The 26,468-nt window shown below is 45.2% G+C and overlaps 1 protein-coding gene across 5 annotated transcripts in view; it reads right to left on the bottom strand.

Annotated features, from left to right (window-relative positions):
- Nucleotides 1-1,687: 1,687 nt before the first annotated feature.
- LOC124011412 (beta-1,3-galactosyltransferase 1-like) overlaps nucleotides 1,688-26,468 on the bottom strand; it is a 126,632-nt gene continuing 101,851 nt past the window's right edge. For 4 of the 5 annotated variants that reach the window (XM_046324764.1, XM_046324767.1, XM_046324766.1 and 1 more), the window contains one exon: nucleotides 1,688-4,116. In XM_046324764.1, coding sequence (XP_046180720.1) covers nucleotides 2,858-3,847 — 990 coding nt within the window. In that variant the 5' untranslated portion in view covers nucleotides 3,848-4,116 and the 3' untranslated portion in view covers nucleotides 1,688-2,857. Of the gene's footprint in view, nucleotides 4,117-4,337; nucleotides 5,362-26,468 lie in introns of those variants that run through there. The other variant, XM_046324768.1, reaches the window with a different exon arrangement.

The raw sequence follows: 26,468 nt of genomic DNA, 5'->3' as shown, positions 1-26,468 counted from the left end.
TCTCCATGTCCCCATGTCTCCATGTCTCCCATGTCTCCCATGTCTTCCATGTCTCCCATGTCTCCCATGTCTTCCATGTCTCCCATGTCTCCATGTCTCCATGTCTCCCATGTCTCCATGTCTCCCATGTCTCCCATGTCTCCCATGTCTCCCATGTCTCCCATGTCTCCCATGTCTCCATGTCTCCCATGTCTCCCATGTCTCCCATGTCTCCCATGTCTTCCATGTCTTCCATGTCTCCCATGTCTCCATGTCTCCATGTCTCCCATGTCTCCCATGTCTTCCAGTGCTACAGTATGTTATTCCCAATGGTTCCGTTTGTTGCACAACACTGAAAATATAACTGCAATCTAAGGAACACAAAATGAGTCATATAGTGAATGTGTCACCTGTTGAGTCATTTAATAGAAAACCGTCAGCTAAATGGTCATACGACTGAACAAGCTCTGGGAATGAAGGTAACACGTAGTAAAGTGGATGCATTTAGGATGGAGCAAAGCCATCAAAACACCATTTAGAATCTACAGTACTAAAAGTCCAATTACATTTCAAGGGGTTTCAAGTTGATCACAAGTTAACCGAATAGATTTTCAACCAGAACAGCATCTGGGAATATTCCTATCTTGAGGAAATCAGTTAGGACATAGAGATGTGTCTGTCCCCAAAGATTTCAAGTCCATATTACTTGTGAGAACACTGTAAATGTTTTACCACAGTGTGTCGTTGTGTGTTCAACATATATACTGTTGAGAATCCCCTTTTGTTCTATATAGAATCTATCGAACTCCCTAGAGGCTCCTAGCAGCTCCCAGGAGCCATGTTGGTAAACTTGTGTTTCAAAGTGTTCTCACCTCCGCCACACACACACCTGTCTGCATCTGACAAACCTGTTCTCACCGATAGGAAGAACCAATTACTGGAGCTCTATTCATACATCACACACGCACGCACGCACGCACGCACGCACGCACGCACGCACGCACGCACGCACGCACGCACGCACGCACGCACGCACGCACGCACGCACACACACACACACACACACACACACACACACACACACACACACACACACACACACACACACACACCACACACACACACACACACACACACACACACCCCATGTGACCTACTTTTTGTGTGTACTATATGTACTGATGTGTATATGTTACTGATAAATGCACACACTACACACACACACACTACATGTTCATGTTTTTAAGTGTCTGTAATGTATGTGTTGGACCCATGTGGCGTTGGCTAATGGGGACCCAAATTGAAAGATCAAAACACACACACACCTCTACAGATGAGCAAATGTAAATCTTGAGCATTCAGCTGAGTAGTTCAGAGTCATAGCATGAAGGCATTTCTCTGAGTAGTTGTTCATGGCGTGTTGACAGCTTTACACAGAGAGTTGTGTTGATAGGCAATCTTAATGAGCGCCGAACATGTCTCCAATTCATTACCTGACACACTGCAACTACAGAGAGGGACTTGGGTAAAGCTGAAGTCCTTAATTCAGGTATAAATAGGTATTTGTCAGTCCACTGCATGTATTGAAATAAAAACCCATTGAATAATTCAACACTATTATAAACGGTCCTCTTATTAGCATCACACATAATAAATGACAGACTTTTAAAAAATATCCCAAATACGTAGGAAAAAAGGGAATAGACTCTCAAATGAAACACGTCTTTAATGTAATGCAGCCGTTGGTCGTGTCGTCCCTCTGGTTTCAAGTAATAGAAAATATAACACTCTGCCGTCTGTCTCGTCACCGCGCGGCTTAAAGAGCGGGGGAAAAAGAATTGCGCCTCACATACAGATGGAATAACATTCACCGGGGAATGCATGTGGTTAATGGCGTTATATCGCCATTTGTACCGTCCCATAAGAAATACGGGTGTCCAAGAAATGAAGTCATTCTCTACCTAGTACAATACAAAGGACTCCAGATCCATAGTAAGAAAATAGGTTTGATCTTTAAAACAGTATATTACAACTCAATTGCAGAGGCATGTATGTCCGTCGTGTCACACAGTAGGTCCATTGAACTGTTAGTCTCCTGTTCTAACGATCTTAGATCATTCCAATGAACACTCAATCTATGTCTATTGTGAACTTATCATGGTCTTTTCACTATGACAACATCTGTTGCGGTACCAAAACAGTGCATCCCACAAATACATCTTTATTAAATATACAAAGACTGGAAATTAAGAGTGGACATTCATTATCAACCTAACTGACAGCAGAACGTTTACATAGGTTGTATATCTTGGTATTTCTTATCATCCCTACTACTTCAGTAATAGGGCCAGACTTTTTCTGGAAATTAGCAGCATTGCCTACATAGATTAGCCTAATAGCATCTGAGCCAATTCTGTCCCACTGCTAAGCTTCTACCTCTGTGTTTTAGTGATTTCATCTCATAAACAACATATGGTGCAAATGGTATACTGTTGCATGGGACATTATTTGATTTTCATAGAGTGGATTTTTTAATCAAACATATTTCAGAAAATATACAGAATCATTTTATTTTCTAAACTGTGGCCTTTAAACTCATTAATAGGGGGAGAACGCAGGAGTTACAAAAGCAGAGAGAAACCTTGGTCTGATAAAGAGGCATTTAGCGAAGCGCCACTTAGACTATGCAAACGGCCAGATGGTTATTGTTACAGTACTGCTCCCTCAGGGTCATGTGCTGTACAGTGACAAAGAAAAGCAGAGATGGGAAGAGGTAGAAGGGGCAGAGGAGGAGGAAGAGAAGAAGCAATAAAGAAGAAGAAGAAGAAGATGAAGATTTCAGGGCCTCTTCACATTGGCACTAACTGTAGGTAGCTGATTAACACTTGAGGTGTTTCTTGCTGGTCATGTCATTCCAGATGCGGTGCATCTCCTCCGGGGAGATCTGGTGGACCGTTACGACCCGTCTGTAGCGGCACAGACTGTAGGCCATCTTCCAGTGGTTGAAGCCACTGTTCTGGAAGGGGTGGATGCCCAGTTTACGAAGGCACAGCCCCACGTACACATCCTCCAGGTGAAGCAGTCTGGTGTGCAGGGACGTCTTGTAGATGAGCTCGGCCACATCCGCCGAGAACACGTACCCAGTGCCCGAGCAGAAAGGCGGGTACTTAGTCTCAGGGTAAAGGTCTCTGGGCATGTACCACTTACTGCGCATGTCTCTGATCGGACCTCCGTTGATGACGTAGCCCGTGAAGTAGCGTCTCCGCGGCTTGCTGGCGGGCTTGAGGAGGTTGTAGACCAGGTTCTCCATGTTGACGTAGATGTCCGAGTCCGTCTTGAGGACGTACTGTGCCTTGGGGCAGAAGGTGGCCACCCAGCGCATGCCCATCAGGGTCTTGAGGGTGAGGTTGTGGTAGGAGTCTATGAAGTCCTCCACCACGACATCGTGGAAGATCTGGCTCTCCTGTTCCACCATCTGGTTGAGCACCGGATCCGTGTTCCACCCAAGCAGGAAGAGTGTGAGGACGCGAACGTCATCGCCGAACGTGCTCTCGTCGCCCCACGTCTCTCGAATCGCTTGACGTGCATCAAACTCCTTGTGGGTGGTGCTGATCAGGATGACTAAGAAAGGTGCCTCCGTCTCACACTTCTTGGGCTCGTTGATGACAAAGTCGAAGGAGTGCGGGTTGAGCGGCCGAGTCCGTATATTGCTGAAGGTCACGTTCTTGGTGAGCTTGGTCTTCTGGCGGATGGGGATGGACAGCTGGCCCACGTAGGAGGTGGAGGGACGGGACAGACTCAGGTACCAGAGAGCGCTAGCCCAGCAAACGACCGTCAACAAGTATAAGCAGCTGACCTTTGAAGGCATTTCTGTTTACTTGGTGTGTGTTAGGAGCATTGAGAACGTCGAGAAGGCGGAATCTCCATGGGTGGTCCTCCAGCTACTTCCAGCGGTGCAGCATGATGCTGCCTCCACGAGACGCTTGACATTAATTCAGTACCCTCGACTGCTTTAATACAGCCTAGTGGTGGGATTCTGGTTGAAAAGGAGGGTTGTCGTTTTTCCTCAATGCAGCCATTGTACTATTCCATTCCATTAGGGGCGTTTCCTTGCATTCTTCTCGCCAGCACTTGATTCTGGACAGAAACAGATAAAAAACAAATTAGTCAAGCCTTAACAAGAAGGTTTCAGAACTCTTTGGCAAAATTGGAGTATTTACATGCGTGGAGTTATGAGGAGGGTTAGTATGAGCTTAGAAAAACATACGGAAAGATCCTCTTTGTTTGTTTCCTATAATCACAGATAACAGATAACTCAACATGTGAGACGATCTCTATAGCTTTAGGTGCGTGTATACTTCTCCAAGCCGTCCTCTGGCGGTGTGTTTCTGTCCTGCTTTTTCTTCTTCTTTTGTTCTGGCTACTTTGTGTTTACAAACACTGTTTATCTCCGCTTGTCCTTCCCTCGCTGCATACGCCGTGTCAAATCAGCAATCATCACTCTTACTCTCTGAAAGTCTCCTCAAGAAGAAACACTCCCGAGGGAAATGCTCAGCATCCTCTCTTTCGCTCTCTCTGTCTCTGTCTCTCTCGCTCTTCTTCCCTCTTTCCTTCTCTCTTTATATCTCTCTCTTCCCCTGCCTCTCTCTCTCTCTCTCTCTCTCTCTCTCTCACTCCTCTTTCTCTCTCAATGACACAGTGTTCTTGGCATGACGGGAAATATTGTTCAGTAATGAGCTCTTCCTCGCTTGGTGGAATAAGGTACTGTAGCATCCAGAGAAATAATGCACCAATGCTCTGGTGCCATTATTAGGAATTGTATGGCACTTTCATGGGCATATAAGTATGCACACATGCTGCTTTTTAGAATGGTTTATCATAATAGTGGCTTTGTGTCGGGGAAAAAAATGAATCACAAAATAACCATTGTTTCGCTTCGATGATGAAAGACATGATTAAAGAAAGTCAGCTCTGATAAAAGCCCACCATGCTCAGTGAGTGTTTCCATCACAGACAGCAACAGCATTGGTTCTGGATCAAAGCGAAGAGTGCATTTTTCCATCATTACAGTAACAAGAAGTGAGAGGCACTCTACTGGGTTTTACTCAGGGAACAGGCACCTGTTGCTACCAACAGTGAGACTACTGATTGTGGTGTGGAATAAAAAAAAAAAGTGTGTCTTTATGTGTGTGTTGATGAAAAACTGGTATTAGGAATGAAAGAGAGTGTAAAAAATAACAGACGAAAATAAGAGTTTTCCACCATACAGAGATATACAGGTAACTGCCAAAATAAAGGAAACGCCAACATAGTGTCTTTATAGGGCGTTGGGCCACCACGAGACAGAACAGCTTCAATGCATCTTGGCATAGATTCTACAAATGTCTGGAACTCTATTGGAGGGATGCGATATCATTCTTCCACGAGAAATTCCATCATTTGGGGTTTTGTTGAAAACGCTGTCTCAGGTACCACTCTAGAAACTTCCATAAGTGTTCAATTGTGTTGAGATTTGAAGACTAAAATGGCCATGGCACATGGTTTACGTAGTTTTCATGCTTATCAAACCATTCAGTGACCACTCGTGCCCTGTGGATGGGGGCATAGCCATGGTAACCAAAATATATTTGCCAAAATAATGGCCTGTCCAGCATTTTTATACATGAGCATGATGGGATGTTAATTCCTTAATAACTCAGGAACCACACCTCTGTGAAAGCACCTGCTTTCATTTTACTTTGTATCCCTCATTTACACAAGTGGTTCCATTATTTTGGCAGTTACCTGTATGTCAAAACCAAAGATGAATCCCACAGTATACGCCCCTTTTATTTGTCACAAAGATAATCCTTTGGATAACGCAATATGGCATCTGTGCATCAACATAGGGGGACAGTTATATTCCTGTATCCAAATGATTATCTTTCGGACAAATAACATGTTCAGAGGTGCAGAGGGCTGAAGTCCATGTCTTTTGGACATGAACATAGTTTTTGACGTGGTCGAATGCTGTGCTGCGTGATTAAAGGAAAGTCCTGTGGATATCCCACAAATGAGACGCTCAAAATGGTGAGATGGTCTCATGATTTCTTTAGATTAGCCTGACTTTGCAGTTCTGAGTTGGGGTCCTGCCTTTATCGGTCACATTTTGAGAGTGGCGACGATGACATCTATTCATATTCTTTGTCCCATCTCTTTCAGTGGCAGAATGATCTATTCTATGTCCTCACATTTCCTGTCCTCCCATCACTTTTCACTGGGAGTTAAATCCATCTCATCATGTTTCCCTACCTCTCTCCCCTCTTCTCAATCATTCCTCCACCATCTCTGTTTAGCACTCTCTCCCTTTTTCTCTCCCCATTGTTCGCCATCATTTCTCCTCCGTCCCTTCCTCTCCCCCCCCGTTCTCTGTCATTCTTCTCTTTCTATCACTCGCCCTCCTTTTTCCCAGTGACACTGTTGATACCTCTCCCCATGCTCCTCTGGGCATCACCCACTGCAAACACACAGCTTTGTTTTCGCCACCCACTATAAACCCTTCAATCTCTATGGACACCTCGGGCTGCTTCCTCTCATCCATCTCTCTATTCCCCTCTCTCTTTTAGTCTAACTCCACCACTAAATCATCTGCCCTCCCTGACCTGCTTCCTCCCGTTCACTCTATTATTTCTGTCTCACAGCGAGAGAGCAATAGAGAGAGAGCGAGAGAGAGAGAGAGAGAGCGAGCGAGAGAGAGAGAGAGAGAGAGAGAGAGAGATGTTTTGCTTGCTTTCCTTCAGTCATTTCCTTGGGATTGTACTGTACAATTCCTTTAATTATTCTCTCTTGGATTGATTCTTTGTGCTTGAGATCACAGTGTCAGCCGATTCTGATAAATGGTGCAGGGAAAGTAGTACTAGAAACCTGCTCTTCTCACCACAGACGGACTTGTTACATGCATTCATTCCACCCCTCATGTTGAAGTAGCTTCTTTTTTAGAGAGAACACCTTGACCTGCAGATGCTATTTGAATGAACAGGATATGAACAGGATATCATTGCAGTATCATATTCATGTTTCTCCCTGATTCTTGGATTGCCATTACAGAAACGGAAAAGACAGGCTTTCAATTGAGCTTTGTTTAACTTTTCCCCAACATTCAATTAAAGAAGAAGATTTATTTATATTTTTTTAAACTTTCACCCCCTTTTTCGTGATATCCAATTGTTTAGTTGTAAACAGAAAATGTCAACAACAACAACAAAAAATCCTTACACTCAATAAAACTTAGTTTATCTTCTTCTCTTCACTCAGTGAAGCGTTGTTATTTCCCAAATTAAGTCTTTGGTGTAAATTACAATAGAAGCCTATTAACATCAAGCAACAGCCGTCTTTGACAGATGTGAGATATTGCATTGGTTGTCATGACAGCAGGAAGCAGACAGTAAAGGCTTGTGTAGAGAGAAAGTGGGAGAGAGAAAGCGAAGGGAATGAAGAAAGAAAAAAGAAAGAGAGACACTGCCGCAGCCCTGTCACCGCCCCTGACTGACAACTGGCAGACAACAATGCACTCTGAGTAATTGAAAGGAAGTCCCGTCTTCACACTAGACAGGGTGGGGGCTGAAGAGATGGGGGAGAAAATTCAATGCATCTGGCTGGATTAAACCATTCAGCTCTAAATCACCACACACATCCCCCTTCCTTGAGGAACTCAATTTAGCAGCCTTAGATATCATGGCTCACCCTCTCGTTGATCTACTGCTTTGGCCTGACGCCCAACACTCCTCTCCTCAGTGTGTACGTTTGTGTGTGTGTGTGTGTGTGTGTGTGTGTGTGTGTGTGTGTGTGTGTGTGTGTGTGTGTGTGTGTGTGTGTGTGTGTGTGTGTGTGTGTGTGTGTGTGTGTGTGTGTGTGTGTGTGTGTGTGTGTGTGTGTGTGTGATAATAGACAACCACCCTGTGATGTTAAAGGCTGGAGTCAGTTAAAGGTCTTCTCCTCCCAGAGAGAGTGTAATATACTGACTCTGATGCGCCACAACATTAGACCAGCCTGGTGGTTACTCACTGCTGAGGGCCTCTCTTTTTGTCCTCACACCTAATTAACTGAAGTTGTTATTTAAGCGGATAGTGACCTTCGTTAGAGGGGTGCGATTAGGGGCGGACAATTCAAAACAAGAGTTCGGGTAGAGGCTATCGTCGAGTAGACTGAGAAGACGGAGTGTTTCAGAGATGGGCTTCAGCTCATAAGATGAGAGGAACATGCCGCTTTATAATAAATCATACATCACATCTATGGGCACATCCATCAAATGCCAAACCAAAGGTAGACATCTCACACTGCCCTGTCCAATTTACTGATCTATCTCGAGATAAAAGGAGGAAATGGAGACAAATACATAACTACCCCTACAGATCTGATGCCTACTCTTATGAGCAGAGCGGTCAACATATCTCTTCATGAAAGAAGCTCCCGTCTCCCTGTGATTATCTGTATCGGAAACCAGGTCAAGAACTGTAACATAGAACTGTAATATAGAACTGTAATATCAGTCAAATATCAATCAAATCAAGGAGTACGAAAGGCAGATTTAAGACTTAAATGGAAACCCCCTTACTTCCGAATAGAATATAGCCGTTTCAGATATATTGTTAGCCAGACATGAAGTCTTGCTGTCAATGAGGTATGTCTCGGGAAAGCTACTGCTCCAACTATGGCAAATCTCAAGAGACCCACTTTTCTTTCTCTTTGAAATGCAAACTGTGGAGTCAGTCAGATGGCGGCTTCTTGGGAATGCAGCACTGTAGGCCCCCATAGGCAGCGATACAGTGACATGGATTAATGCAAGGCAGCCTATCAACATCCACCTTATATCTAAGACTGGACCCGACCCTATAGTAATTGCATGAGCAGCAGTGGAGGCTGCTGAGGGGAGAACGGATCATAATAATGTTTAGAACGGAGCAAATGAAATGGCATAAGACACATAGAAACCATGTGTTTAATACCATTCCACTGATTCCGTTTCACCCATTACTACAAGATTGTCCTCCCCAATTAAGGTGCCACCAACCTCCTGTGATGGGCATCTACACATAGTGAGCAGCTGGAGTAAGGGGGAGGAAATTGGGGTGCTCAGTGTCTTGAAATTAAATGAGTGTGCTGCAGGTTTCAGTTATAGATCTGTCATTCTCACTGAAAGCAAGTCTAAGATGCAGTTCTATGTGCGCTATTTCTATGCTTCCCGTTCTTAAGATTCGTTTTTGCATCTTTTACTTTCAGTTTTGTTCACCAGCTTCAAACAACTTAAAACACAATATTTTTGGTTATGGAAAATATATTTCACACAGGTTTAGATACTACAATGATTCTCTACAGTATACTTGCTTGTTTTGTCACATAAACTGAAATTATGAGAATTTTAGCAACCAGGAAACGGCGGAGCGATTTCTGCATAGTGCATCACCACAGAAGCATAGCATGACAGTATTTGGGACATGCAAACAAATCAGGGCCCCAAAGTATGTGCTCTGTGGTTAAGGAGTAGGTCGAATGTTTGCATAGTGAACTACAAATCAGGGGCCTCATCGCTCCCCCCACATGGTACTGTGTGTCGGTGTAGAGTAAATCAGAAAACAACCCATTATTTTTGACATTCTTCCAAGCTTCTCTCCTCCACCAATTGGATGTTGCTGTGAATATTGTGAAGATGTCATTCTGCTTTCCTGCTGTTAGATGGTGCGTGAAGGTCCTGATGGAGGCTGAATTAATAAGCGCTCTCTCGCTTTGATTAGTGTTAAATTAAAATGGCATTGATAAAGAGTCCCAGTATGGTTCTAGCCTTTGTGTATTCTCCTGATAACAGATATAATTGAATGATTGTTGGTAAGAAATCATTAACTTAAGGCCGCACACTCCACTTCCTGGTCTGTATTTTCTGCGCAGGCACTGTTTCTGTAGGGGCCACCTCAAATATCTCTGGTCTCCTTATCAAATCTGTTAAAGACAAACAGATGCTGGCATTATTGGCACAGACTCATCATTCAGTACCACCTTGCGAGTACACTATATGTTTTAACTGTGAGTCGCTTTGGATGAGCATGCCCTAAATTACAAATAAATTGGAAATTCTGAAGAGGGTTTTGTAAGTTGGAATCAGAGAGACACTGTTACTGTTTGAGGATGGAGGGAGAGAGAGAGAGAGAGAGAGAGAGAGAGAGAGAGAGAGAGAGAGAGAGAGAGAGAGAGAGAGAGAGAGAGAGAGCGAGAGCGAGAGAGCGGACAGCATCAGTAGTCTGTCCACAGCACCAGGACCTATGCTCTGGCATAAATTGGAAATGACAACTTGATTCATGCCGGTGATATATTTTACCGTCCGACCGGGTGACATTCTTGTCATCTAATATCCGAGACTTGCTGTAGCGTTCCAGAGACGCGACGGGACGTAAATGCTGGGTCCAAAAAGGACACGGAGGATTTTCGTCTGTCTTTGGTAGACTAATGAAATAGAGCGAAAAGCAGGCCCAGAAAATGGAAGGGTATCATTAAAACCTGTCGATACATCGAGAAGGAAGTACAGGATGTTTTATTTTATCAATAGAGTAAAAGCCTCCAGCTAAACATGTAGGTGACAGAGACCTTCAAAACCTTCTCTCTCAGCTTAGCTATACTGTATATTCTGGAAGTTTGAACTCTCATTATCTGGTATGGTATGTTGGATGTAAGCTAGTTGAGGTGAAATAAGCCATGGGCAAATGAGAATGGGGAACACTGAAACCACAGGAGGCTGGTGAGGGGAGGACAGCTCATAATAATGGCTGGAATGGAGTGAATGGAATGGTACCGAACACATGGAAACAACGTGTTTGATGGGTTTGATACCGATCCATTCATTCGGTTCCAGTCATTATTATGAGCCCGTCCTCCCCAATTAAGGTGCAACCGGCCGCCTGTGACTGAAACGTTCAGACTTCAAGACGACAATCACTTTTCTGGCATTGACCTATAAAAGTTGGAGTTAGTTAGGGAGAGTTAGTTAGGGAGAGTTAGTTAGGGAGAGTTAGTTAGGGAGAGTTAGTTAGGGAGAGTTAGTTAGGGAGAGTTAGTTAGGGAGAGTTAGTAAGGGAGAGTTAGTTAGGGAGAGTTAGTTAGGGAGAGTTAGTTAGGGAGAGTTAGTTAGGGAGAGTTAGTTAGGGAGAGTTAGTTAGGGAGAGTTAGTTAGGGAGAGTTAGTTAGGGAGAGACAGGTTCCAACTCAGTGTGCCGATTGTTATTTTATTCATTTCTATGAACAATAGAACAGGACAAACAAGAACTGCTCATTTGGATACATTATTTTACCCTTTAAAAGAAAGTGAAAATCTGTGCTTATAATTCAAAACAGATCATTTGTTCTCAAGAGCCACTCCTGACAAAATGAAAAATACAGGCAAAACATTTCAGGAAATAATTGCACTAAATATATTCCAATGTATAAATATTTTACACACACACACACACACACACACACACACACACACACGCACGCACGCACGCGCGCACGCGCACACGCGCACACGCACACACGCACACACGCACACACGCACACACATTTTTGCTTAGATAAACATCTGGAGGCCTGGGTGAATGAGAAGTGGCAGCAACCAAAACATAAACTCAGCAAAAAAAACAAAAGTCCCTTAATCAGGACCCTGTCTTTCAAAGATAATTAGTAAAAATCCAAATAATTCCACAGATCTTAATTGAAAAGGTTTTAAACACTGTTTCCCAAACTTGATCAATGAACCATAAACAAATAATGAACATGCACCTGTGGAACGGTCGTTAAGACACTAACAACTTACAGATGGTAGGCAATTAAGGTCACAGTTATGAAAACTTGAGACACTAAAGAGGCCTTTCTACTGACTGAAAAACACCAAAAGAAAGATGCCCAGGGTACCTGCTCCTCTGTGTGAACGTGCCTTAGGCATGCTGCAAAGAGGGATGAGGACTACAGATGTGGCCAGGGCAATCAATAGCAATGTCTGTTCTGTGAGATGCCTAAAACAGCACTACAGGGAGACAGAATGGACAGCTGATCGTCCTCACAGTGGCAGACCACACGTAACAACAACTGCACAGGATCGGTACATCCGAACATCACACCTGCGGGACAGGTACAGGATAGCAACAACAACTGCCCGAGTTACACCAGGAACACACAATCCCCCCATCAGTGCTCAGACAGTACGCAATAGGCTGAGAGAGGCTGGACTGAGGGCTTGTAGGCCTGTTGTAATGGCAGGTCCTCACCAGACATCACCGGCAACAACGTCGCCTATGGGCACAAACCCTCCGTCGCTGGACCAGACAGGACGGGCAAAAAGTGCTCTTCACTGACGAGTCGCAGTTTTGTCTCACCAGGGGTGATGGTCGGATTTGAGTTTATCATCGAAGGAATGAGCGTTACACCAAGACCTGTACTCTGGAGGGGGATCGATTTGGAGTTGGAGGGTCTGTCATGGTCTGGGGCGGTGTGTCACAGCATCATTGGACTGAGCTTGTTGTCATTGCAGGCAATCTCAACGCTGTGTGTTACAGGGACGACATCTTCCTCTCTCATGTGGTACCCTTTCTGCAGGCTCATCCTGACATGACCCTCCAGCATGACAATGCCACCAGCCATTCTGCCACCAGCCATACCGAAGAGCCCGGATCAAAGCGTGTTGGATCGGAGGGTGAAGGCTAGGGCCATTCCCCCAGAAATGTCTGTAAACTTGCAGGTGCCTTGGTGGAAGAATGGGGTAATCGCACAGCAAGAAATTGCAAATCTGGTGCAGTCCATGAGGAGGAGATGCACTACAGTACTTAATGCAGCTGGCGGCCACACCAGATACTGACTGTTACTTTTGATTTTGACCCCCTCCCCCCTCCTTTGTCCAGGGACACATGATTTAATTTCTGTTAGTCACATGTCTGTGGAACTTGTTCAGTTTATATCTCCGTTATTGAATCTTGTTTTGTTCATACACATATTTACACGTGTTAAGTTTGCTGAAAATTAACGCAGTTGACAGTGAGAGGATACTTATTTTTTTGCTGAGTTTATGTGCCCAGATAATATCCCCTCCGGTGCCATTACCAACCCCCTGTGCTGTGCAGCCCAGACACAGCAACAGATAGAGCTTCACCAATAAATGAATGAATGACATTTTATTTTCATGTCAAATCGTGCTTTCACAGTGAGAGTGTACTAGGAATTATCACAGGCACCATCTCAGTGCTCATGGGTAGAGGCAGGCACGCTGCGAGCACCCTGAACACATCCCATTATACAGCACAGCTGAAACATCACACCTGTCCTGATAACATCCCAGCTCCGTACAATAGGCTTGCTCAGTCTCACACAGTCTTACACACACGGACACGCACCCACACTCACACCCACACTCTCTCGCTCTCTCTTTTTCTCAACACTGCTCAGTCATTTTCACTTTACACCCATGCACAAGCACGCACACACACTCTCTCTCCCTTGCTCCATGTCGGTGCTGGAGGCTGACAGGGGTCCTGTTAGTCGCTCTGATGAACCTGGGAGGGGAGCTGTAGCTGTGTTTGGGCGGTGTTGAGGCGCTGAGCAATGGCTGAGGAGGCTTATGGCAATTACCCTGTCGTGTCCTCCTCTCCGTGCCAGACCCTGCTGCTGCTGACACAGCCAGGCGCAGGGACAGCCAGGCAAAGGGACAGCCAGGCAAAGGGACAGCCAGGCAAAGGGACAGCCAGGCAAAGGGACAGCCAGGCAAAGGGACAGGACAAGCTGCGCCAGCATCTCTTTTCTCACTGCACTACTCCCTGAGAGGGTGCTGAAAAGCTGCATAACCTGAGGTGAGGTGTGTGAAGATAGATGCTCTGTTACGACAGCAACACCGGACACATACAGTATAAATTCATGGGTATAATCAATTATATACTGACTTGCATATAATCAATGCACACACACACACAGACACATGCACATGCGCATACACACACAATGGTGCACACACTCGTCCCAGTGATATGTCAACCTGAGAACAATACTTTCCGAGCCATGAGCAGGGTAAAGCATTTCCAGTGACTCTCTCTGGACCTAACCCGACAGTAACATGTAGCAGCTCCAGGCTGCAGCTGTGGAGGAGATGTTACATCGTTACATCTAACTACCCAGCACGGTGCTCCACTGTTAAGGAGCTGTCGCTGCTACATCTAACTACCCAGCACGGTGCTCCACTGTTAAGGAGCTGTCGCTGCTACATCTAACTACCCAGCATGGTGCTCCACTGGTAAGGAACAGTCGCAGTTACATCTAACTACCCAGCACGGTGCTCCACTGGTAAGGAGCTGTCGCTGCGACATCTAACTACCCAGCACGGTGCTCCACTGGTAAGGAGCTGTCGCTGCGACATCTAACTACCCAGCACTGTGCTCCACTGTTAAGGAGCTGTCGCTGCTACATCTAACTACCCAGCACGGTGCTCCGTTGATAAGGAGCTGTCGCTACGACATCTAACTACCCAGCACGGTGCTCCGCTGGTAAGGAGCTGTCGCTGCTACATCTAACTACCCAGCATGGTGCTCCGCTGGTAAGGAGCTGTCGCTGCTACATCTAACTACCCAGCATGATGCGCCACTGGTAAGGAGCTGTCACTGCTAAATCTAACTACCCAGCACGGTGCTCCACTGGTAAGGAGCTGTTGCTGCCACATATAACTACACAGCACAGTGCTCCACTGGTAAGGAGCTGTCACTGTTACATCTGACTACCCAGCATGGTGCTCCACTGGTAAGGAGCTGTCACTGTTACATTTGACTACCCAGCATGGTGCTCCACTGGTAAGGCGCTGTCACTGTTACATCTGACTACCCAGCATGATACGCTACTGGTAAGGAGCTGTCACTGTTACATTTGACTACCCAGCATGGTGCTCCACTGGTAAGGAGCTGTCACTGTTACATCTGACTACCCAGCATGGTGCTCCACTGGTAAGGCGCTGTCACTGTTACATCTAACTACCCAGCATGGTGCTCCACTGGTAAGGAGCTGTCACTGTTACATCTGACTACCCAGCATGGTGCTCCACTGGTAAGGAGCTGTCACTGTTACATCTGACTACCCATCATTGTGCTCCACTGGTAAGGAGCTGTCACTGTTAAATCTGACTTCCCAGCATGATGCGCTACTGGTAAGGAGCTGTCACTGCGACATCTAACTACCCAGCACGGTGCTCCACTGGTAAGGAGCTGTCGCTGCGACATCTAACTACCCAGCACGGTGCTCCACTGTTAAGGAGCTGTCGCTGCTACATCTAACTACCCAGCACGGTGCTCCGTTGATAAGGAGCTGTCGCTACGACATCTAACTACCCAGCACGGTGCTCCGCTGGTAAGGAGCTGTCGCTGCTACATCTAACTACCCAGCATGGTGCTCCGCTGGTAAGGAGCTGTCACTGTTAAATCTGACTTCCCAGCACGGTGCTCCACTGGTAAGGAGCTGTCGCTGCGACATCTAACTACCCAGCACGGTGCTCCACTGGTAAGGAGCTGTCGCTGCGACATCTAACTACCCAGCACGGTGCTCCACTGTTAAGGAGCTGTCGCTGCTACATCTAACTACCCAGCACGGTGCTCCGTTGATAAGGAGCTGTCGCTACGACATCTAACTACCCAGCACGGTGCTCCGCTGGTAAGGAGCTGTCGCTGCTACATCTAACTACCCAGCATGGTGCTCCGCTGGTAAGGAGCTGTCGCTGCTACATCTAACTACCCAGCATGATGCGCCACTGGTAAGGAGCTGTCACTGCTAAATCTAACTACCCAGCACGGTGCTCCACTGGTAAGGAGCTGTTGCTGCCACATATAACTACACAGCACAGTGCTCCACTGGTAAGGAGCTGTCGCTGTTACATCTGACAACCCAGCATGGTGCTCCACTGGTAAGGAGCTGTCACTGTTACATCTGACTACCCAGCATGGTGCTCCACTGGTAAGGAGCTGTCACTGTTACATCTGACTACCCAGCATGGTGCTCCACTGGTAAGGAGCTGTCACTGTTACATTTGACTACCCAGCATGGTGCTCCACTGGTAAGGCGCTGTCACTGTTACATCTGACTACCCAGCATGATACGCTACTGGTAAGGAGCTGTCACTGTTACATTTGACTACCCAGCATGGTGCTCCACTGGTAAGGAGCTGTCACTGTTACATCTGACTACCCAGCATGGTGCTCCACTGGTAAGGCGCTGTCACTGTTACATCTGACTACCCAGCATGGTACTCCACTGGTAAGGAACTGTCACTGTTACATCTAACTACCCAGCATGGTGCTCCACTGGTAAGGAGCTGTCACTGTTACATCTGACTACCCAGCATGGTGCTCCACTGGTAAGGAGCTGTCACTGTTACATCTGACTACCCATCATTGTGCTCCACTGGTAAGGAGCTGTCACTGTTAAATCTGACTTCCCAGCATGATGCGCTACTGGTAAGGAGCTGTCACTGCTAAATCTAACTACCCAGCACGGTGCTCCGCTGGTAAGGAGCTGTCGCTGCTACATCTAACTACCCAGCATGGTGCTCCGCTGGTAAGGAGCTGTCACTGCTAAATCTAACTACCCACCACGGTGCTCCACTGGTAAGGAGCTGTCGCTGCTAAATCTAACTACCCAGCACGGTGCTCCACTGGTAAGGAGCTGTCGCTGCTACATCTAACTACCCAGCACGGTGCTCCGCTGGTAAGGAGCTGTCACTGCTAAATCTAACTACCCAGCACGGTGCTCCACTGGTAAGGAGCTGTTGCTGCCACATCTAACTACACAGCACAGTGCTCCACTGGTAAGGAGCTGTCGCTGTTACATCTGACTACCCAGCATGGTGCTCCACTGGTAAGGAGCTGTCGCTGTTACATCTGACTACCCAGCATGGTGCTCCACTGGTAAGGAGCTGTCACTGTTACATCTGACTACCCAGCATGGTGCTCCACTGGTAAGGAGCTGTCACTGTTACATTTGACTACCCAGCATGGTGCTCCACTGGTAAGGCGCTGTCACTGTTACATCTGACTACCCAGCATGATACGCTACTGGTAAGGAGCTGTCACTGTTACATTTGACTACCCAGCATGGTGCTCCACTGGTAAGGAGCTGTCACTGTTACATCTGACTACCCAGCATGGTGCTCCACTGGTAAGGCGCTGTCACTGTTACATCTAACTACCCAGCATGGTGCTCCACTGGTAAGGAGCTGTCACTGTTACATCTGACTACCCAGCATGGTGCTCCACTGGTAAGGAGCTGTCACTGTTACATCTGACTACCCATCATTGTGCTCCACTGGTAAGGAGCTGTCACTGTTAAATCTGACTTCCCAGCATGATGCGCTACTGGTAAGGAGCTGTCACTGTTAAATCTGACTTCCCAGCATGATGCTCCACTGGTAAGGAGCTGTCACTGTTAAATCTGACTTCCCAGCATGATGCACTACTGGTAAGGAGCTGTCACTGTTAAATCTGACTTCCCAGCATGATGCTCTACTGGTAAGGAGCTGTCACTGTTAAATCTGACTTCCCAGCATGATGCACTACTGGTAAGGAGCTGTCACTGTTAAATCTGACTTCCCAGCATGATGCGCTACTGGTAAGGAGCTGTCACTGTTAAATCTGACTACCCAGCATGATGCGCTACTGGTAAGGAGCTGTCACTGTTAAATCTGACTACCCAGCATGATGCTCTACTGGTAAGGAGCTGTCACTGTTAAATCTGACTACCCAGCATGATGCTCTACTGGTAAGGAGCTGTCACTGTTAAATCTGACTACCCAGCATGATGCTCTACTGGTAAGGAGCTGTCACTGTTAAATCTGACTACCCAGCATGATGCTCTACTGGTAAGGAGCTGTCACTGTTAAATCTGACTACCCAGCATGATGCTCTACTGGTAAGGAGCTGTCACTGTTAAATCTGACTACCCAGCATGATGCTCTACTGGTAAGGAGCTGTCACTGTTAAATCTGACTACCCAGCATGGTGCTCCACTGGTAAGGAGCTGTCACTGTTAAATCTGACTACCCAGCATGATGCGCTACTGGTAAGGAGCTGTCGCTGCTTATTTCCAATCTCTGCAGAGCAGAAGACCATAAATAAGTGATTAAACTTGTCAGATCCACTCAAGCCTGATCCTTCAGGAAGTGGCTTGGGAGGGGGTGGTGGCGGGGGACACCGGAGGATGTCAACAGGTTAGAGGTGGGAGGATTAGATGGAGGGCGTGGGTTGGAGGTGGGGAAGTGTGTTACAAATGTTATCTGTCTTTGTGACTGATACAGTGAATTTGATTGAACCCTTATTTTCCCAGGCAAGCTGAATGGGAACATATTCTCTTTTAAAACAACGACCTAGGGAGTAGCTGCAGGTGAGAGGAGGCACACACACAGACAGATACACACCCCAGAGAAAACATTAGACATTAAGATCGCTGCCCCCTCTGCCCACAGGCAAACAGATCTATATGTGTCCTTGAACACTGTTCAAAGAACAGGCCTTAACCTTTAACATGGTCTCTGTTTGACTACAACATGCTTCAAGGCAAAACAGAGTTATGGGGAGTGAGTGAGCGTGTGTGATGAGAAAGATATAGGTTGTGAGCGAGTAATAAGTGTGCGTGTGCGGTATGTGTGTTTGGTAATGGAAGGGTGTGCATCGAAACACCCTTTTTGACTCCGAATGGCCATGTTACTATGGCAACAGGCTGGGCGAGGCGAGGGAATGTTCTCAATAGGAGAGTTCTGACACTGTGACGTGATCTGAATGCTCCCGCATGATCAGTCGGACTCAGAACGATGTCTGTTCAACAGAAAAGCCAACTTCCTCTTGGGTTTGGGCAGACCGGTCCTCTGATTTGGCCCAATAGACATGTAGACTCGGGAATATTAGGCAACACTGGAGCCACATCTAAATAGTATCATGAAAGTGATGTCCATCGGTGATTAGGAGAGCGTCAGGACTGGTTATATCAACGACTGACAGGAACAAATCAGGATGTACACATTTCAGGTTTAATTTATAGGAAACTATGTATAATCTACTGCATTTGCAGGCTGAATACATTTTCAAAAAAACAAAAAAAATCAGCTCAATAATATCATTATTGTTCATCCTCTATGGATATCACATGATGAAGCCATATGCACCAGCTTAAGCAGCCGTGAATATAAAGAGGACTTAAATATATGCTGATACAAACACGTCAACAAGCACAGATTGGCACGGCACGTTGGGTAGAATAATTGGCACAGCTCTGAATGAATATTTTACTATCTTCTGGACTGGTTCCCTCTGCTGAACGAGGGGGATCCGCAACACACTTCTACTGAGAGCTCCGTCTCAAATCCCTGACCATTGTTTTTAATGAGTACACTCCATATGTCTTCTTGTGTGTGTGTGTGTGTGTGTGTGTGTGTGTGTGTGTGTGTGTGTGTGTGTGTGTGTGTGTGTGTGTGTGTGTGTGTGTGTGTGTGTGTGTGTGTGTGTGTGTGTGTGTGTGTGTGTGTGTGTGTGTGTGTGTGTGTGTGTGTGTGTGCGTGTGTGTGTGTGTGTGTGTGTGTTCGTGGGCTCCCTTAACACTGTTGACAGCCATTGATACAGCACCAGCTTCACCCAGTGTGACTGGCTGTCACGGTGGAAGGGGACATTCATTCATCGGAGGCTGATGGAGGGGGACTGGCTTTCCGCCGTGACGGATCGATAGAAGGAGGCGTTAGGGAGAGACACCCTTTGAAAGACACCAAGACAGCAGCCAGCAGGCAGATATTGTAGGAACTCTTCAAAGAGCACTCAGTGGAACCTTAAAGAGACTGACTCGTGGGAGTTGTCTGACTTTGAGGAGGAGGAAGGAGGAGGAAGGAGGGAGGAGGACTGAGAAGAGCCATCATACTGTATCTTGCTGGCTGGCGTGATTCATGTTGAGATCGGAGAGGGAGGCTGTTCTACTTTATGAGGCCCCCGTTAGCTTTTACTGCCTGGAGTGAAGGGCCATGCAATCTGTCCTAAGATGGAGCCACCATGGAGAGATAGGAGGTTTGCATTCGCGGCTTGGGTTCAGCTCTTGTCTTGTTGCTGCTTCCGAGTTTATCATCCATATACAGAACCAGTCAAAAGATTGGACACATCTACTCATTCCATGTTTTTTCTTTATTGTAGAACAATAGTGAAGACAACAAAACCATGAAATAACACATATGGAATCATGTAGTAACCAAAAAAGTGTTAAACAAATCTAAATATATTTTATATTTGAGATTCTTCAAAGCATTCGCCCTTTGCCTTGATGACAGCTTGCACACTCTTGGCATTCTCTCAACAAGCTTCAAGAGGAAATCACCTGGAATTAATTTTCAATTAACAGGTGTGCCTTGTTAAAAGTTAATTTGTAGAATTTATTTCATTCTTAAAGCGTTTGAGCCAATCAGTTGTGTTGTGACAAGGTAGGGGTGGTATAAAGAAGACAGCCCTATTTGGTTAAAGACCAAGTCCATATTATGGCAAAAACAGCTCAAATATGCAAAGAGAAATGACAGTCCATCATTACTTTAAGACATGAAGGTCAGTCAATACAGAAAATGTCAAGAACTTTGAAAGTTTCTTCAACTGCAGTCGCAAAAACCATCAAGCGCTACAATAACATCTCAACATCAACTGTTCAGAGGAGACTGCGTGAATCAGACCTTCAAGGTCAAATTGCTGCAAAGAAACCACTACTAAAGGACACCAATAATGAGAAGAGAACTGCTTGGGCCAAGAAACACGTGCAATAGACATTAGACCGGTGGAAATCTGTCCTTTGGTCTGATGAGTCAAAATTTTAGATTTTTGCTTTCAACAAGCGTTTCTATGTGACATGCAGAGTAGGTGAAAGGATGATCTCCGCACGTGTGGTTCCCACTGTGAAGCATAGAGGAGGTGGTGTGATGTTGTGGGGTGCTTTGCTGGTGACACTGTCTGTGATTGATTTAGAATTCAAGGCACACTTCACCAGCATGGCTACCACAGCATTCTGCAGCGATTCACCATCCCATCTGGTTTGGGCTTAGTGGGACTATCATTTGTTTTTCAACAGGCCAATGACCCAACACACCTCCAGGCTGTGTAAGGACTATTTGACCAAGAGGTAGAGTGATGGAGTGCTGCATCAGATTACCTGGCCTCCACAATCACCCGACCTCAACCAAATTGAGATGGTTTGAGATGAGTTGGACCGAGTGAAGGAAAAGCAGTCAACAAGTGCTCAGCATATGTGGGAACTCCTTCAAGACTGTTGGAAAAGCATTCCAGGTGAAGCTGATTAAGAGAATGCCAAGAGTGTGCAAAGTTGTCATCAAGGCAAAGGGTGGCTACATTGAAGAATCTCAAATATAAAACATATTATGATTTGTTTTACACTTTTTTTGGTTACTACATGATTCCATATGTGTTATTTTATAGTTTTGTTTTCTTCACTATTATTCTACAATGTAGAAAATAGTAAAAATTAAGAAAAACCCTTGAAGGAGTAGGTGTTCTAGAACTTTGACTGGCACTGTACATGTATCAGCTGTATCTGGAGTGACACTGTTAATCAGATTGTTTTAACCTTTCTAATACTGATCCATCTGCACATTATATAAGTTAAGAAAAAGGTGGAGTATATTATATACTGAATAAAAATATAAACACAACATGCAACAATTTCTAAGATTTTACTAAGTTGCAAGTTCATATAAAGAAATCAGTCAATTGAATAAAGTTCATTGGGCCCTAATCCATAGATTCCACATGCCTGGGAATACAGATATGCATATGTTGGTCACAGATAAAGTCACAGATAATAAAAGATAGTGGTGTGGATCAGAAAACCAGTCAGTATCTGGTGTGACCACCATTTGCCTCATGCAGTGCGACACATCTCCTTCGCATAGCGTTGATCAGGCTGTTGATTGTGGCCTGTGTAATGTTGTTCCACTCCTCTTCAATGGCTGTGCAAAGTTGCTCGATACTGGCGGGAAATGGAACACCCTGTCGTATACGTCGGTCCAGAGCATCCCAAACATGCTCAATGGGTGACATGTCTGGTGAGTATGCAGGCCATGAAGGAACTGGAACATTTTCAGCTTCCACGAACTGTGTACAGATCCTCGCGACATGGGGCCATGCATTATCATGCTGAAACATGAGGTGATAGGGGCAAATTAATGGCATGACAATTGGCCCCAGGATCTCGTCACGGTGAATTCAAATTGCCATTGATAAAATTCAATTGTATTCGTTGTCCGTAACCCAATGGGGCACTGTGTTCACAATGTTGACATCAGCAAACCACTCGACCACACGACGCCATACACATGGTCTGCGTTTGTGAGGCAAGTTGGACGTACTGCCAAATTCTCTAAAATGACGTTGGAGGCGGCTTCTGGTAGAGAAGTTAATATTAAATTCTCTGGCAACAGCTCTGGTGGACATCCCTGCAGTAAGCATGGCAGCATAAGCTCCCTCAAAATTTGAGACATCTGTCGCATTGTGTTGTGTGACAAAACTGCACATTTTAGAGTTGCCTTTCATTGTCCCCAGCACCCGTGTGTAATGGTCATGTTATGGATTATCTTGGCAAACAAGACATTCTCACTAACAGGGATGTAAACAAATTTGTGCACAACATTTGAAAGAGGTAAGCTTTTTGTGCATATGGAACATTTCTGGGATCTTTTATTTCAGCTCATGAAACAAAGGACCAACCAACACTTTACATGTTTTGTTCACATTTTTGTTCAGTGTATATAGTTGATCTTTGAAAATGACAGGCAGTGGAGCTGTCAGATGAGTGGGGCACGGGGACGACGACACTGAAGGTCTGTATTGTGTGTTAGTTCTCAGACAGGTAACGTGAGAGAGGAGCCAGGGTGAGTTTGCTCTGTGATAGAGGAGAGTGAGTCGAGTGTTGACCGTGTCGAGGGAGTGAGGGTAGAGGTAGCACTACCCTGAAGTGTCAGAGGGAGAGCAGGGTGTGGTGTATGTTTAAATTTGACCAGTCTGAGAAACCGATGTGTGTAGACTAGAGACAGGAAGCTGTCAAAAAATGCCTTAGCCGGAAGGAAGGAGGAAGTAGCAAGAAGTAAGTCATTAAAGCGAGAGGTGGGGTGGCGTCCCTCTCATCCCTTTCTTGCGTCTCTTCTCGCCCCATCTTTCTATCTTTTCTTTCAGTCTCATCTCTCTCTCTCTCTCTCTCTCTCTCTCTCTCTCTCTCGACCCCTTACCTGAATCCCTCCTTTGTCCCTCCTTTCTTTCCTGTTTCTCCTCATCTCTCTCTCTTGACCCTTACCTGAATCCCTCCTTTGTCCCTCCTTTCTTTTCCTGTTTCTCCTCATCTCTCTCTCTCTCTCTCTCGACCCTTACCTGAATCCCTCCCGTCTCTCCTTTCTCTTCCTGTTTCTCCTCATCTCTCTCTCTCTTTTGACCCTTACCTGAATCTCTCCCGTGTCCCTCCTTTCTCTCCCTGTTTCTCCTCATCTCTCTCTCTCGACCCTTACCCGAATCCCTCCCGTCTCTCTCCTTTCTTTTCCTGTTTCTCCTAATTTCTCTCTCTCTTTTGACCCTTACCTGAATCCCTCTCGTCTCTCTCCTTTCTCTTCCTGTTTCTCCTCATCTCTCTCTCTCTACCCTTACCTGAATCCCTCCCAGGTCACTCCTTTCTCTTCCTGTTTCTCCTCATCTCTCTCTCTCGACCCTTACCTGAATCCCTCCCGTCTCTCCTTTCTCTTCCTGTTTCTCCTCATCTTTCTCTTTACCTGTTTCTCCTCATTTCTCTCTCTCTCTCTTTTGACCCTTACCTGAATCCCTCCCGTCTCTCTCCTTTCTCTTCCTGTTTCTCCTCATCTCTCTCTCGACCCTTACCTGAATCCCTCCCGTCTCTCTCCTTTCTCTTCCTGTTTCTCCTCATCTCTCTCTCTCGACCCTTACCTGAATCCCTCCCGTCTCTCTCCTTTCTTTTCCTGTTTCTCCTCATCCCTCTCTCTCTTTCCTACTCGTTCACTCTCAGGGTTTTTTCACCTTCCAATCCAAGAGGTTCTTCTAATCTCTCCTTCTTCTGCTCTTGCTTTTGTTGCTCTACTTCGAAATCAATTACAAAACAGTCTGCAGTAGTGATTGGTACAGCAGCGTCTCCTATATTGGAACAGTGAGTTCTTTTAAGGTTTACTTTATGTTAATTATATTCCTCTGACTCCCTTCTCAGAGTGCTACTTAACAAGTCTGCTCTGCTTCTAAATGCAGATGGGAAGGTTTACCATTATACGATGCAAATACAATTAATAACATTCTTTGTCAGATAAATTACACATATTAAACCAAGCAGAGAGAAAAGGCACCAGGTCAGTTAGAACTCCTCTTCTCATTTGAATATTTGCATACACCCCCCCCCCCGGTCCTATTCAGCAATAAATATAGTTGTGATATCGTGATCTATCAAAACAAAAAGGAACAATCGTGACTAGTAGAGTACTTGTCTTGTTTCTAGGGCTATTAGCGTTTTGGCTATTTTGAAACGATCTGTGTATAATCAGGCCACACAACACATTATCCAGAGATGGGAGTGGTAATTATGGGCTGTAATAGGGGCCAATTAGGATGACTCTTCAAGCTTTACTCTGTAATGCTTTGTTTCATTCCTCTCTCCACAGTGGCATGTGGTTTTTCCTGTACTGTGAGGGCTGCTGTTACTGTGGTAGAGCTGGAATAATGTGATGTCGGTCAAGGCCTAGTGTAACCGCGCCTATTTCTATTGTTCTATGATGAATAGTATTTAATTAATATATCTTTTTTAAATGTAACCTTTATATAACTAGGCAAGTCAGTTAAGAACTAATTCTTATTCAACTAATTCTTATTGACGGCCTACCCCAGCCAAATCCAGACGACGCTGGGCCTATTGTGTGCCTACCTATGGGACTCCCAATCACAGCCGGATGTGATACAGCCTGGAATCGAACCAGGGACTCTAGTGACGCCTCTTGCACTGGGATACAGTGCCTTAGACCGCCCCGAAACGTAGCACTATGATCAAATATCATCACAAATATGATGTTTGATACTGTTGTGTCTATCCTGTTTGACTCAAATCAGGAAGAGAATACACTTTTAGGTACATTTGTGATATAGCTTGAATTCCTCAAAGACCGGTATAGGAAGGTCCCCAACAAGCTCCCCTGAAAATCAAGCTACAAGATACCCACTTGTTACCAGACACTATGATATTTTTCAATATTTTATTTTATTACTTGATGATGTGATTATTTTACTTTGTTACTTGTATTTTAAAGCACTACACAAATAAAGTTGTCTCCCCTTCCTCCCCCTGGTATGTCCTCTCCTCCTAGGCTGTAATGTGAAAGACACCTCCCAGTGTGTGTCTCATCCAGAGGCTGCATGGTGTTGGAGAGATTGTGCCTCTGGAGCTCAAGGCCCAGGCATGGAAGGATTCACTACTGTTCTCTAAGAACTCTGAAAATGTACAGCTCGAAACACTCTGTCGCTTTTCAAAACTAGATTATATTACTGTGTGTGTGTGAGAGACAAGAGAGAGGGAGGAAGTAGAGAGAGAGAGGAGAGAGAGAGAGAGAGAGAGAGAGAGAGAGAGAGAGAGAGAGAGAGAGAGAGAGAGAGAGAGAGAGAGAGAGAGAGAGAGAACAAATTACAAACATTTTCATTGCCATTGAATAAATCAGTGGAGACAGTTGAGGAAAATAACCAAATCAATAATGCAAGCAAAGATAATATCCTAGTTTAATCAAAGTTCTCATCAAACACATCTTTTAATTAACAAAACACTTTTTTTCTCCAGAGATGCCAATGTGTAGAACTGGTTTTAACCCTAGTGACTCAAAGTCATGTTTTCCATCCACTATGACAGTAGAGGACAGTAGCCACTCTTTCAAGACGTTCAAAACCATGACAACGGCATACTGTAAGAAGAGTAAATACCATACTGTTAACTTCTTATGGCTGCAGGGGCTGTATTGAGTAGCTTGGATGAAAAGGTGCCCAGAGTAAACGGCCAGCTCCTCAGTCTCAGTTGCTAATATATGCATAGTATTATTAGTATTGGATAGAAAACACTCTAAAGTTTCCAAAACTGTCAAAATATTGTCTGTGAGTATAACAGAACTGATATTGCAGGTGAAACCCTGAAGAAAATCAAACCAGGAAGTGGCTTCTATTTTGAAAACTCCATGTTCCATAGCCTGCCTTTGCTCCATTTAAAGGGATATCAACCAGATTCCTTTTCCTTTCGCTTCCTCAAGGTGTGAACAGTCTTCAGACATAGTTTCAGGCTTTTATTTTGAAAAATGAGCCAGAAAGATAACATCGCATCAGGTGTTCCTACTGAAAAATACAGTTGCAGTTTATATATTTATTAATTATATATTTTAAAAACAACCTGAGGATTGATTATCAAAGGTAAACAATTAATTTGAT

The sequence above is a fragment of the Oncorhynchus gorbuscha genome, linkage group LG23 (assembly GCF_021184085.1).
Source record: "Oncorhynchus gorbuscha isolate QuinsamMale2020 ecotype Even-year linkage group LG23, OgorEven_v1.0, whole genome shotgun sequence".
Classification (NCBI taxonomy): Eukaryota; Metazoa; Chordata; class Actinopteri; order Salmoniformes; family Salmonidae; genus Oncorhynchus; species Oncorhynchus gorbuscha.
Note: the sequence above shows the minus strand (reverse complement) of the source record. Positions and strands in the feature narration are given on the sequence as shown.